The following is a 14075-nucleotide window of genomic DNA, read 5'->3' as shown; positions in this document are numbered from 1 at the left end:
TGAAACTTCAAATTGAAGCGCGCGACTCGCGAGAACTCGACGTACTGGAGCCAACCTCTCAAGGTTAGTCCACACTAAAGCTTTTTTTCGCGTCGCAAGCTACGTAACGCTCGCGCGCGCGGTACGTCGCTTCGCTCGGATCGTTTACACTATAGAAATTCGCTAAGGTATACGCCCTCGTTTTGACAAACTTCGCAGCATATCCGAGAGCTTCAATGGCTGAATATTATATCCGGGTTAACTTTAGACCTTAATAAATAATCAAACTGAGAAGGGGGTTAGTCAACAATATTGAACATATAGGGAATCATCATAAAGCTCTTTATATAACTGAAGTTTTGGAATTAAATGATGGTAATTACCAACTCTTTCTCTCTGCAAAAACTTCGCGAACCCATATCCTTCTTCTCGTGCACTTGCTATTAAGGTGATTTATTAATAAAAACGAAAATAATTGTTGATTTCCACTCGTTTACGAGAAACACTAGGCCTATTAACCGGAGACATATTTGTTTTCGTGAAAATATCTCGAATACACGGCGTCTGCGCCAACCAGGATACCTCTGATTGGCTGCGAGGCTGCAATCCTTGCGAAAATCTTTGGCACGCCAAAGATTTTCGCGAGGTTTGCAAGGCCTTGCGAGCATGGCTTTGGTGCGAATTTCAGTAGTGTAAACGATCCGAACGAAGCGACGTACCGCACGCGCGAGCGTTACGTAGCTTGCGACGCGAAAAAAAGCCATAGTGTGGACGGACCTTTACGTAATAGCGACATAGTGTAATATGGCTCCTCCCTTTCCTTGAAAACGGGTCTCTCATTGAACTGTCCAAAGTTTCACTTAAGACTTACTTATGGGTACTTCTACTGAGGAAATAACCAAGCAACTTGAGGGCTTGCAGTCTTATGGTTTCGTTACTCGAACCCATCAACTTGAAGACAGTCCTTGATGAAAAAAAAATTTTGGTCAAAAGACAAGTTTGATATTCTTCAATGACATAATAGCTGTCGAGAAAAATCATAACCCCTAATTAATTTACAATTACGCGATCAATGTATTTGTGCACTGTTGTGTTCAAATAATCATGCAGATCACTCGTGTTTAAAAATCACAATTATCAATACCCTTTAAAAACAGTTAAAGCGGTTTAAAGTGTAAAAGAAATCGGAAAATGGTCATCATGACCTTGAACAGGTCTAGGAAGGTCAAAACGATCGTGACCCTGGAGTTACTTATGCAGGGTTCATATGACTTATGTAAAACCGATTTCCCAGGTTTTTTCACATATATTTCCCTGAGATTTCCAGGTGTATTTCCCATATATTTCCTTGAGTTTTCCAGGTTTTTTCCCATATATTTCCCTGAATTTTCCAGGTTTTTTCCCCATATATTTCCCTCAGATTTCCAGGTTTTTTCCCATATATTTCCCTGAATTTTCCAGGTTTTTCCCCATATATTTCCCTGAGATTTCCAGGTTTTTTCCCATATATTTCCATGAGTTTCCAGGTTTTTTCCCATATATTTCCATGAGTTTCCAGGTTTTTTCCCATATATTTCCATGAGTTTCCAGGTTTTTCCCATATATTTCCATGAGTTTCCAGGTTTTTTCCCATATATTTCCATGAGTTTCCAGGTTTTTCCCATATATTTCCATGAGTTTCCAGGTTTTTTCCCATATTTCCCTGAATTTTGAAGGTTTTTTCCCATATATTTCCATGAGTTTTCCAGCTTTTCCCCATACATTTCCATGAGTTCCCAGCTTTTCCCCATACATTTCCATGAGTTCCCAGCTTTTCCCCATACATTTCCATGAGTTCCCAGCTTTTCCCCATACATTACCATGAGTTTTCCAGCTTTTCCCCCATATATTTCCCTGAGTTTTCCAGCTTTTCCCCCATATATTTCCCCGAGTTTTCCCCATATATTTCCCCGAGTTTTCCAGATTATCTCCCATATATTTCAAGGTCATTCAAGAAAAATACACAAAATAATAAAACAAAATGTCCATTACCTGACACCATACTTGACGTCGAAAGCCGGTACCATAGAGGAAGGGTGTTCGGACATCAGTGACATTAGCATTTGCAAGACATCATGCAGATTCTCATCCTCGTGGACCGTGGTCAGATAATTTAAGACACTTTGAAGTTCATCTTCTTTGATGCCATTCCCTTTCAGTATTAGTTGCTTTAGGAAGAGTAGAATGTAGGCCCGAATGGTCCCAATGTCGCTTTCGCATGGTCGCGGTCCATCTGCAACAATAGCTACTTTGAGGAAAGTCAAAGGGTTAAAAATAATAATAATAATATGGCAAAGTGATCTAACTAATGTATGCACTAAATCAGCGTTAATGCTAAAGCAACAGATCACTTTTTACTCCCAAAAAGCCAAAAAAACGAAGTTTTTAGTCGAGCATTCAGTTTGAAATATACATTATAACCTATATTATTAACGTGTAGTAATTAATTGACACAAATTATGTTAACGGTAAAGTTCAGTTAACATAACATAACATAACATATCTTAAAAGAAAGGCCTAATTCGTAGGCATTTCCTTGTTTTATAATTAGTAGAAGAAACCCTCCCTTATGATACCATGTGGCGAACAATACATGTCAACAAAATCCCCCTGGCCAAATAAACCATTTTCGAAAGGCCTATAGAGTATAACATACTCAAAGGGCATCCCCGTATCTCTAATATAACCAGAGTTACGAGCCTCCAAAGTTGGGTGTGTAAAGCTATTCCTATGGAGGGGGGTATGTTTTTGAACATTTTGCTTAACAACTTGGCCCCTGTTTGTCGTAGCCGTACGCTTTTGGTATGGTTAGATGGGGGATAAATAGGACTATAACATACTCAAAGGGCATCCCCGTATCTCTAATATAACCAGAGTTATGAGCCTCCAAACTTTAGTGTAATGCTATTCCTATGGAGGGGGGTATGTTTTTGAACATTTTGCTTAATTACTTGGCCCCTGTTTGTCGTAGCCCTACGTTTTTGGTATGGTTAGATGGGGGATAAATAGGACTATAACATACTCAAAGGGTATCCCCGTATCTCTAATATAACCAGAGTTACGAGCCTCCAAAGTTGGGTGTAATGCTATTCCTATGGAGGGGGGTATGTTTTTGAACATTTTGCTTAACTACTTGGCCCCTGTTTGTCGTAGCCGTACGTTTTTGGTATGGTTAGATGGGGGATAAATAGGACTATAACATACTCAAAGGGCATCCCCGTATCTCTAATATAACCAGAGTTACAAGCCTCCAAAGTTGGGTGTAATGCTATTCCTATGGAGGGGGGTATGTTTTTGAACATTTTGCTTAACTACTTGGCCCCTGTTTGTCGTAGCCGTACGTTTTTGGTATGGTTAGATGGGGGATAAATAGGACTATAACATACTCAAAGGGCATCCCCGTATCTCTAATATAACCAGAGTTACGAGCCTCCAAAGTTGGGTGTAATGCTATTCCTATGGAGGGGGGTATGTTTTTGAACATTTTGCTTAACTACTTGGCCCCTGTTTGTCGTAGCCGTACGTTTTTGGTATGGTTAGATGGGGGATAAATAGGACTATAACATACTCAAAGGGCATCCCCGTATCTCTAATATAACCAGAGTTACGAGCCTCCAAAGTTGGGTGTAACGCTATTCCTATGGAGGGGGGTATGTTTTTGAACATTTTCCTTAACTACTTGGCCCCTGTTTGTCGTAGCCGTACGTTTTTGGTATGGTTAGATGGGGGATAAGTAGGACTATAACATACTCAAAGGACATCCCCGTATCTCTAATATAACCAGAGTTACGAGCCTCCAAAGTTGGGTGTAATGCTATTCCTATAGAGGGGGGTATGTTTTTGAACATTTTGCCTAATTACTCGGCCCCTGTTTGTCGTAGCCGTACGTTTTTAGTATGGTTAGATGGGGGATAAATAGGACTATAACATACTCAAAGGGCATCCCCGTATCTCTAGTAGAACCAGAGTTACGAGCCTCCAAAGTTGGGTGTAATGCTATTCCTTTGGAGGGGGGTATGTTTTTGAACATTTTCCTTAACTACTCGGCCCCTGTTTGTCGTAGCCGTACGTTTTTGGTATGGTTAGATGGGGGATAAATAGGACTATAACATACTCAAAGGGCATCCCCGTATCTCTAATATAACCAGAGTTACGAGCCTCCAAAGTTGGGTGTAATGCTATTTCTATGGAGGGGGGTATGTTTTTGAACATTTTCCTTAACTACTTGGCCCCTGTTTGTCGTAGCCGTACGTTTTTGGTATGGTTAGATGGGGGATAAATAGGACTATAACATACTCAAAGGGCATCCCCGTATCTCTAATATAACCAGAGTTACGAGCCTCCAAAGTTGGGTGTAATGCTATTCCTATGGAGGGGGGTATGTTTTTGAACATTTTGCTTAACTACTTGGCCCCTGTTTGTCGTAGCCGTACGTTTTTGGTATGGTTAGATGGGGGATAAATAGGACTATAACATACTCAAAGGGCATCCCCGTATCTCTAATATAACCAGAGTTACGAGCCTCCAAAGTTGGGTGTAACGCTATTCCTATGGAGGGGGGTATGTTTTTGAACATTTTCCTTAACTACTTGGCCCCTGTTTGTCGTAGCCGTACGTTTTTGGTATGGTTAGATGGGGGATAAGTAGGACTATAACATACTCAAAGGACATCCCCGTATCTCTAATATAACCAGAGTTACGAGCCTCCAAAGTTGGGTGTAATGCTATTCCTATAGAGGGGGGTATGTTTTTGAACATTTTGCCTAATTACTCGGCCCCTGTTTGTCGTAGCCGTACGTTTTTAGTATGGTTAGATGGGGGATAAATAGGACTATAACATACTCAAAGGGCATCCCCGTATCTCTAGTAGAACCAGAGTTACGAGCCTCCAAAGTTGGGTGTAATGCTATTCCTTTGGAGGGGGGTATGTTTTTGAACATTTTCCTTAACTACTCGGCCCCTGTTTGTCGTAGCCGTACGTTTTTGGTATGGTTAGATGGGGGATAAATAGGACTATAACATACTCAAAGGGCATCCCCGTATCTCTAATATAACCAGAGTTACGAGCCTCCAAAGTTGGGTGTAATGTTAATCCTATGGAGGGGGGTATGTTTATGAACATTTTCCTTAATTACTCGGCCTCTGACGCAAATTTCCCTGAATTTTACTAAAAATCCTAAATTTCCCCGAGGTTTTTGTCAACTATTTATTTCCCTGATTTTTCCAGGTTTTCCAGGTTTGTATGAACCTTGATTACATGAAAGCCAATCAACCCTTTCATAAGCTCCCTTTTAAGCATGCAACAAACCATAGAAATATTCCAATACAGCTTACCTAAACCTTTAGGTGTAATTCCACTCTTATTCCTGGGATTGACGACCCAGTAATAATACTTGAGGGTGTGCATAGTCTGTAGAACGGTGCTGATACGTCGGACATTGCCGTAGATTTGGGCGTCCCCCAAAAACTCCGTGGCTAGGTACATGTAAAGCCGGGTTTGCACGTTATGAGGAGTGTAGATCCATAGAGCCGGGTTGAAGAGAATGTAGTCCAAGAGCTGCTTCAGTAACAGGTCGCTGTTGACGTTGTTCACGGTTACTAAGTGTTTCGTTAAGTTAAGGAATGACGAAAGCACTTCTTCAGTGATGTGGTCCCGAGAAGACTGCAAAAGATCAATCTTAGACTTAGTTTGGGCAACTTACTAAATCAGGAACACTGTTCAATATTGCAATTTTGGTACACGCAAGAAACATCATAGACTAAAATAAAATTCCCTGACTTTGCCATGACCCTTAGGGTCCATTTTAAATTATAACGACTTCCCACGACCTTACTGACTCATTTCTAAATTCCCTGACTTAGCCAGGGCCTTCGAGGTGCATTTGTAACTTCCCGGACTTTGCTATGACCTTTCTGACCCGTACCTTAATTCCCCCAACGTTTCCATGACCTTTGGGGTCGATTTTTAAATTCCCCGACTTCGCCATGACCTTTGGAGTCGATTTTTAAATTCCCCGACTTCGCCATGACCTATATGGTCCATTTTTAAATTCCCCGACTTCGCCATGACCTTTGTGGTCCATTTTTAAATTCCCTGACATCGTCATGACCCTTGGGGTCCATTTTTAAATTCCCCGACATCGTCATGACCTTTGTGGTTCATTCTTAAACTCTATAACTTCGGCATGACCTTTAGGGTCCATTATTAAACTCCCCGACTTTGCCATGACCTTTAGGGTCCATTATTAAACTCCCCGACTTTTCCATGACCTTTAGGGTCCATTTTAAAATCCCCCGACTTTGCCATGACCTTTAGGGTCCATTTTTTAATTCCCCGACTTCGCCATGACCTTTATGGCCCATTCTTAAATTCCCCGACCTTGCCGCGATATTTGGGTCCATTTTCAAATTCCATACTTGCCATGACCTTTCTGACCCATTTTCAAATTCACCCGTCTTTCTATGACCTTATTAACCCATTTTTAAATTCCCTCGACCTGCCATGACCTTATTAACCCATTTATAAAATCCCCCCGACTTGCCATGACCTTATTAACCCATTTTTTAAATCCCCGACATCGCCATGACCTTTGTGGTCCATTTTTAAATTCCCCGACTTTGCTATGACCTTATTAACCCATTATTAAATTCTCCGACTTACCATGACCTGTGGGGTCCATTTTTAAATTCCCCCGACTTGCCATGACCTTATTAACCCATTTATAAAATCCCCGACCTCCCCATGACCTTTAGGATTTATTATTAATTCCCCGACTTCGCCATGACCTTTATGGCCCATTCTTAAATTCCCCGACCTTGCCGCGATATTTGGGTCCATTTTCAAATTCCATACTTGCCATGACCTTTCTGACCCATTTTCAAATTCACCCGTCTTTCTATGACCTTATTAACCCATTTTTAAATTCCCTCGACCTGCCATGACCTTATTAACCCATTTATAAAATCCCCCCGACTTGCCATGACCTTATTAACCCATTTTTTAAATCCCCGACATCGCCATGACCTTTGTGGTCCATTTTTAAATTCCCCGACTTTGCTATGACCTTATTAACCCATTATTAAATTCTCCGACTTACCATGACCTGTGGGGTCCATTTTTAAATTCCCCCGACTTGCCATGACCTTATTAACCCATTTATAAAATCCCCGACCTCCCCATGACCTTTAGGATTTATTATTAATTCCCCGACTTCGCCATGACCTTTATGGCCCATTCTTAAATTCCCCGACCTTGCCGCGATATTTGGGTCCATTTTCAAATTCCATACTTGCCATGACCTTTCTGACCCATTTTCAAATTCACCCGTCTTTCTATGACCTTATTAACCCATTTTTAAATTCCCTCGACCTGCCATGACCTTATTAACCCATTTATAAAATCCCCCCGACTTGCCATGACCTTATTAACCCATTTTTTAAATCCGCGACATCGCCATGACCTTTGTGGTCCATTTTTAAATTCCCCGACTTTGCTATGACCTTATTAACCCATTATTAAATTCTCCGACTTACCATGACCTGTGGGGTCCATTTTTAAATTCCCCCGACTTGCCATGACCTTATTAACCCATTTATAAAATCCCCGACCTCCCCATGACCTTTAGGATTTATTATTAATTCCCCGACTTCGCCATGACCTTTATGGCCCATTCTTAAATTCCCCGACCTTGCCGCGATATTTGGGTCCATTTTCAAATTCCATACTTGCCATGACCTTTCTGACCCATTTTCAAATTCACCCGTCTTTCTATGACCTTATTAACCCATTTTTAAATTCCCTCGACCTGCCATGACCTTATTAACCCATTTATAAAATCCCCCCGACTTGCCATGACCTTATTAACCCATTTTTTAAATCCCCGACATCGCCATGACCTTTGTGGTCCATTTTTAAATTCCCCGACTTTGCTATGACCTTATTAACCCATTATTAAATTCTCCGACTTACCATGACCTGTGGGGTCCATTTTTAAATTCCCCCGACTTGCCATGACCTTATTAACCCATTTATAAAATCCCCGACCTCCCCATGACCTTTAGGATTTATTATTAATTCCCCGACTTCGCCATGACCTTTAGAGTCTATTTTTAAATTCCCCCGACTTACCATGACATTATTAACCCATTTTTAAATTCCCCCGACTTGCCATGACCTTTAACACCCATTTTTAAATTCCCAACTTGGCCGTGACCATTCTGGCCAGATTTTAACTACCCCGACTTGCCATGACCTTCAGGGTTTATTATTAAATTTTGTGCAAAATCGATTTACCAGCAAAATTGTGACGTCACTAACCAATACTGATCTCACAATGGTTACATAAATAGGCCTGAAAAGCACGTACCTTTTGCAGAAGATAGCTGATTACGAGGAAAGACTTATTTTGAATCATGTGTTGCTGGACGGTTGGGGAACTTTCAATCATGTCGCAAATGAAACCAATAATCATGGCACTGCAACACAAAAACACGCAAAAAACGACTTCAACAGCAATTCCTTTCAATAAAAGTCAGCTACGCAATTGCCAATATCCTTACCATATTGTGGGTTTCTTTTCCAGAGGCTTAGTAAGGGTAATTCCCGTCTGCATGTCCAGTTGGCCCAAGAGAGGAAAGAGCACTTGAATTCCTCCGATGGAATTCAACGTGCTATGGATGGAATGCGTAGTTACGGATTTGACATCCTGAAGCATCAGCGAATGAGGAGTGTGAGTGAAATAGGAGACGTTGCCCTTTGGCGCCGCTTGCAGACACAATTGGCTGTCGGTTGCCACCGGATTGTACATGAAAACGATGGCGCTAGATAGTTTGCCGTCGTACAAGACCTACAAATGTGTCAGTTGGTCCAAAGTCGTCAGTTAGCGCGTGTTAAAGTGTGGTGGTAAGTGACTGAAATGTTGCTAATGTTAAGTATCTTACTTTCTTTAGGTTGTCCGGGAGTGCGATGTTCTCGCCTTCGAACCGAAATTGACTCTAATTCAAGAATAATGATTAACACGTTTTATTTGGGTTGGAAATTTTGTTGGTCTATTATGGAAATTTTAGGGATTTTGTTGGTCTATTATGGATATTTTAGGGGTTTTGTTGGTCTACTACGAAAATTTTCGGGTTTTGTAGGTCTACTACGAAAATTTTCGGGTTTTGTAGGTCTATTATGGAAATTTTAAGGATTTTGTTGGTCTATTACGAAGTTTCCGGATTTTGTAGGTCTATTATGGAAATTTCCGGGTTTTGTAGGTCTATTATGGAAATTCCCGATTTTGTAGGTCTATTATGGAAATTTTCTTTTTTTTTAGGTCTATTATGAAAATTTACGGATTTTGTAGATCTATTATGGAAATTCCCGATTTTGTAGGTCTATTATGGAAATTTTCGAATTTTTTAGGTCTATTATGAAAATTTACGGATTTTGTACATCTATTATGAAAATTCCCGATTTTGTAGGTCTATTATGGAAATTTTCCGATTTGGTAAGTCCATTGTGAAATTTCCAGTATTTTGGTAAGCCCATTATGAAATTTCCAGTATTTTGTAGGCCTATTATGTAAACTTCGGGTTTTTTAGGTCTACTATGAAAATTCACGGATTTTGTAGGTCTACTATGAAAATTCACGGATTTTGTAGATCTATTATGAACATTACTCGCTCTATTATGAACAATACTCGCTCTATTATGAAAATTTCAGGTTTTTGTAAGTCTATTATGAAATCCCCGTTTTTGAAGGTAAGTTAGGAAATCCCCGGACTTTGTAGGCCCATAATCAAACTGTCAACAGTGGTGCAGTTTTGCCAATGTATTTAAACAAAAAAAAAACGTACTTGATAGCTTGGTCCTAGCCTGTGCATGGCACAGATTTGATGTGTGGTTAATGATTCGCTGAACAAGTAAACCGCGGACATTTGTCCGCAAAACACGTGCTCTTCCTCTAATTCCGGAACCGCTCCAATGTAGCACTTATCAAAAGGCTCATTTGCATTAACGAGCCACCTCATTTCGGTGGCCGAAGCCAGTTGCCCATTAACAAAGCACTTAATCTCGCTGATACTCCATCGATTATAGATATAGACAATAGCTACCATATACCACTACGAGACAAATACCGTAACATCAATAAGTACGAGAATCCACATTCGGTTATTCCCGAATCTCGTGCCAAGGCTTAACACGATTTTAACTGAATAATCTGAATCCAAACGATACGTCGTCTGCTTGACAGTAGAAACGTTGCAGTATTTTCTACTTCGAAGCGGACCACACATCATTTTAACCCAGATTTGCCAGTTAAAAACTTGTGCCAAGGCTTGACACGATTTTAGCTGAAGAATCTGAAACCAAACGATACGTCGTCAGCTTGACAGTAGAATCGTTGCAATATTTTCTACTGTGAAGCAGACGACGCATCATTTTAACCCAGATTTGCCAGTTAAAAAACTTGTGCCAAGGCTTAACACGATTTTAACTGAAGAATCTGAATCCAAACGATGCGTCGTCTGCTTCACAATTGGAAACGTTGCAATATTTTCTACTGTAAAGCAGGCAACGTATTTTAAACCAGATTTGTCAGTTAAAAATCACGAGTTAAGCCTTGGCAAACGCATCGGGAATAAGGTGGATAGAAAAATAGAGTGGTACTGAGAGGGGAGGAGCTACGGGTACGTGACGTCACTATTGGTAGTTTAAATTGACGACTTCCAATATGGTCGCCAAAAATGAGGAAAGGGATGGAAGGATGTGACGTCACGAGAACGTGTCGTGGTAGCAGACTATATACGCACCTTCCTGGGTTGAAATTCATACTTAACGCAATGTTGGTAACCCTTCCCTTTGACTTTCATTGACGTAAAAACCAAACAGTTCCCAACAAAGTGAGCCGAGTATCCGACACCTTTACTCGTTCGAAAGCTTGGTAAAAAGTGTAATGGCTTATTATTAAGTACTTGTAATGGTAATTGGACGGGATTACGGACTTACCAGTACAGGTAAGGTTGTTCCCTTTCAATATTGACACTGTTAATTGGATCTAATCTAAACCATGTGCTGAAAGTCCAGCCATTTTGATAGGGCCACCTTGCTAACGGTGGCAGGGCTATAGCCTGAGTTTAATTAATGAAGTTAGTAATTAAATGATATTACATTAATTTTAATTAATTGGATAGTAGCATTTAAATTGAAAATTACTAATGATTGAATAAATTATCCAAAAAGGCTAAATATAGGAAAAAAGTACAGTGGGTTTTATGGGAAATAAATTTTGAGTCAAAAATGTGCTATGACATTTTGCGACAAGGGACAACCTAAACAAGTAGGAGTATTCTACGGTGTGGTAACTGCAAGGAAATGTCGGCTCATGTGGCACCCCTAACATGCTGGCTAATCTTCCAGACACCAATTTTACTGTTGCCAAAAGGTAGGAACCAATCAGAATTCGTTAAGGTCAAGGTCGGAGCTAAAACTAGCCTTAGCTAAGCGGGCCAGTTAACTCGACCCCTCTACTATGAGGGACATCTAGTGGCGCCCCTATCATGCTGGCTAATCATCAAGACACCAATTTTACCGTGGCCAAAGGTAGGAACCAATCAGAATTCGTTAACGTCAAGGGCGGAACTAAAACTAACCTTAGCTAAGCGGGCCAGTTAACTTCACCCCTCTACTATGAGGGACATCTAGTGGCGCCTCTAACATGCTGGCCTTCAAGACACCAATTTTTACCGTGGCCAAAGGTAGGAACCAATCAGAATTCGTTAACGTCAAGGGCGGAGCTAAAACTAGCCTTAGCTAAGCTAAGCGGGCCAGTTAACTCCACCCCTCTACTATGAGGGACATCTAGTGGCGCCCCTAACACGCTGGCTAATCTTCTATACACCAATTTTACCGTTGCCAAAAGGTAGGAACCAATTAGAACTCGTTAACGTCAAGGGCGGAGCTAAAACTAGCCTTAGCTAAGGTTAGCAGGCCAGTTAACTCCACCCCTCTACTATGAGGGACATCTAGTGGCGCCCCTAACATGCTGGCTAATCTTCCAGACACCAATTTTTACCGTGGCCAAAGGTAGGAACCAATCAGAATTCGTTAACGTCAAGGGCGGAGCTAAAACTAACCTTAGCTAAGCGGGCTAGTTAACTCCACCTTTCTACTATGAGGGACACCTAGTGGCGCCCCTAACATGCTGGCTAATCTTCCAGACACCAATTTTTACCGTGGCCAAAGGTAGGAACCAATCAGAATTCGTCAACGTCAAGGTCGGAGCTAAAACTAACCTTAGCTAAGCTTATCGGGCCAGTTAACTCCACCCCTCTACTATGAGGGACATCTAGTGGCATTTGTTTAAACTAAACCACAGCCTTAGATGGAGCAAATACGCCACTGACAATTAAGCTACAGATCTTTCAAATAATACAAAAAGCGTCATAGTTACGATCAGACATCATAACCCATCGCCTACTTTATTTTACATTCTCAAAATAATTTCAATTTCACAAAACCACCTTAGCATTTCCAAGTTTTATTTCAAAACTACGAAAATCTTATGATAGGGTCATTCCACACCGATTCGAACGACCATGTTACCATGGGTCGGCCGATCTTAATGAAATTTTAACCACGTTAACTATCAACTATTTGATGGTGAAAGCCCAAATTTTAGACCAAAATATTAATTAGAACCAAAAGTAGAGGCTTTTGAACAAAAGTCACGTTTTTAGGTGTGCGCCATGACCATATTCGTACCCCGAAGCATAATGTTGAATAACGTTTTTGCATTTTGATCAAATTTTGTAATATTTTCAGATAAAGGGTAATATAACCAGTAGAGTTCAATAGTGCTAACGATATGTCTCTATCTTGAACGGTTCTCTCGCAAATAGGGGTCAATTTCAAAATTTCGAAGAGCGGGGGGTCAACTTTGAAGCAAAACCCTACAATGGCGTTAACTTCGATTTTTTAGTTTTTATAATGTATCGATAGCCCTATTCCTAGGCTTTAACGTGATACCAGATTTGTTTGTGATATTTTGGTTCTAAGGCACAAAAAACGTAAAAAACCAAATTTCAAGAAAAACACATTTTTAGGCGAAAATATTTTTTTTTATTGCGCGAGGAAAACCATTATTTAGCTATAAATAATACTTGTGCATTGTCTAGTCATATTTTGGGAATTGTCAATTTCCCTAAATATGCCTAGAAAGTTCCGATTTAACTTTGTCGTTCCTCAAAAACCTGCTAAAGGAAGTCATTTTCTTCTTTGGTGGCTTCCAAAAGATGAGGCCACAAACACGTCTTTATCGTATTTTGCTGTTACGAACTCTACAACAGAAATATCATCAAATGTAATGGTATTCACGTTGGTATCAACAGAAATATCATCAAATGTAATTGTATTCACGTTGGTATCAACAGAAATATCATCAAATGTAATTGTATTCACGTTGGTATCAACAGAAATATCATCAAATGTAATTGTATTCACGTTGGTATCAACAGAAATATCATAAAATGTAATTGTATTCACGTTGGAATCAACATCCTCATCTATTGCGACCATAACATTTGTGCTGAACGAATCTCGTGCAAGTCTGCACATTTATGTGATGTGGAAGGAATTCGAGGGCCAATGACAGTATTAGCCTTGGAAAGATGTTCTTCAAGATATAGAGCTATTTCAGTGGGGGAAAAATTTCGTCTGCTACAAAAATTGGGCCTGCCTTTGGCGGACCAGGGCGGCCATTTTGTGCAGATTTTCTCTATGGGCAAATAGCATTGGTGACGTAGCCATTACCCCCTCTGAAATAGCTCTATAGTTGATGAAGTTTAACATCCTCTTTCGAAGTGTAAAAAAATTAGTACAAGAATTCTTCTTGCTGGCCATTCATAGAATTGTAAAGGCTTTAATATTTGATAATTTTCGATGTTTTGCAAGGAAGCACGACATAACAATACCGTCACTGGGGCTTTCACCATGCGAATAATCAAAGGAATTCCATTCTGCGGCTAGTCAAAATCACGAGATTCGTTCAGCACAAATGTTATGGTCGCAATAG

The 14075-nt window shown here is 40.3% G+C and overlaps 1 protein-coding gene and 1 long non-coding RNA gene across 6 annotated transcripts in view; one reads left to right on the top strand and one right to left on the bottom strand.

Annotated features, from left to right (window-relative positions):
* The window catches only part of rg (A kinase anchor protein rugose), a 165267-nt gene that overhangs the window by 144908 nt on the left and 6284 nt on the right, over nt 1-14075 (bottom strand). For 2 of the 5 annotated variants that reach the window (XM_089864700.1, XM_089864703.1), the window contains exons 6-14: nt 11012-11133; nt 10816-10942; nt 9859-10125; nt 8959-9012; nt 8578-8864; nt 8385-8493; nt 5353-5680; nt 2011-2266; nt 851-943 (exon numbers count right to left, since the gene is read on the bottom strand). In XM_089864700.1, the coding sequence (XP_089720826.1) occupies nt 851-943; nt 2011-2266; nt 5353-5680; nt 8385-8493; nt 8578-8864; nt 8959-9012; nt 9859-10125; nt 10816-10942; nt 11012-11133 (1643 nt within the window). The remainder of the gene's footprint in view (nt 1-850; nt 944-2010; nt 2267-5352; nt 5681-8384; nt 8494-8577; nt 8865-8958; nt 9013-9858; nt 10126-10815; nt 10943-11011; nt 11134-14075) is intronic. The other 3 variants (XM_089864702.1, XM_089864704.1, XM_089864701.1) reach the window with 2 other exon arrangements.
* Nucleotides 8747-13124, top strand: LOC149709345 (uncharacterized). The gene is made up of 3 exons (XR_016381354.1): nt 8747-8874; nt 8968-11924; nt 12064-13124. It is a non-coding gene; the product is annotated as an uncharacterized LOC149709345 (long non-coding RNA).

The sequence above is a fragment of the Phalangium opilio genome, unplaced genomic scaffold (genome assembly GCF_054372755.1).
Source record: "Phalangium opilio isolate 3A_F unplaced genomic scaffold, DU_Popi_V2 ptg000013l_1, whole genome shotgun sequence".
Lineage (NCBI taxonomy): Eukaryota > Metazoa > Arthropoda > Arachnida > Opiliones > Phalangiidae > Phalangium > Phalangium opilio.
The sequence above is the reverse complement of the archived record's forward strand: the minus strand, read 5'-3'. Positions and strand labels throughout refer to the sequence as shown.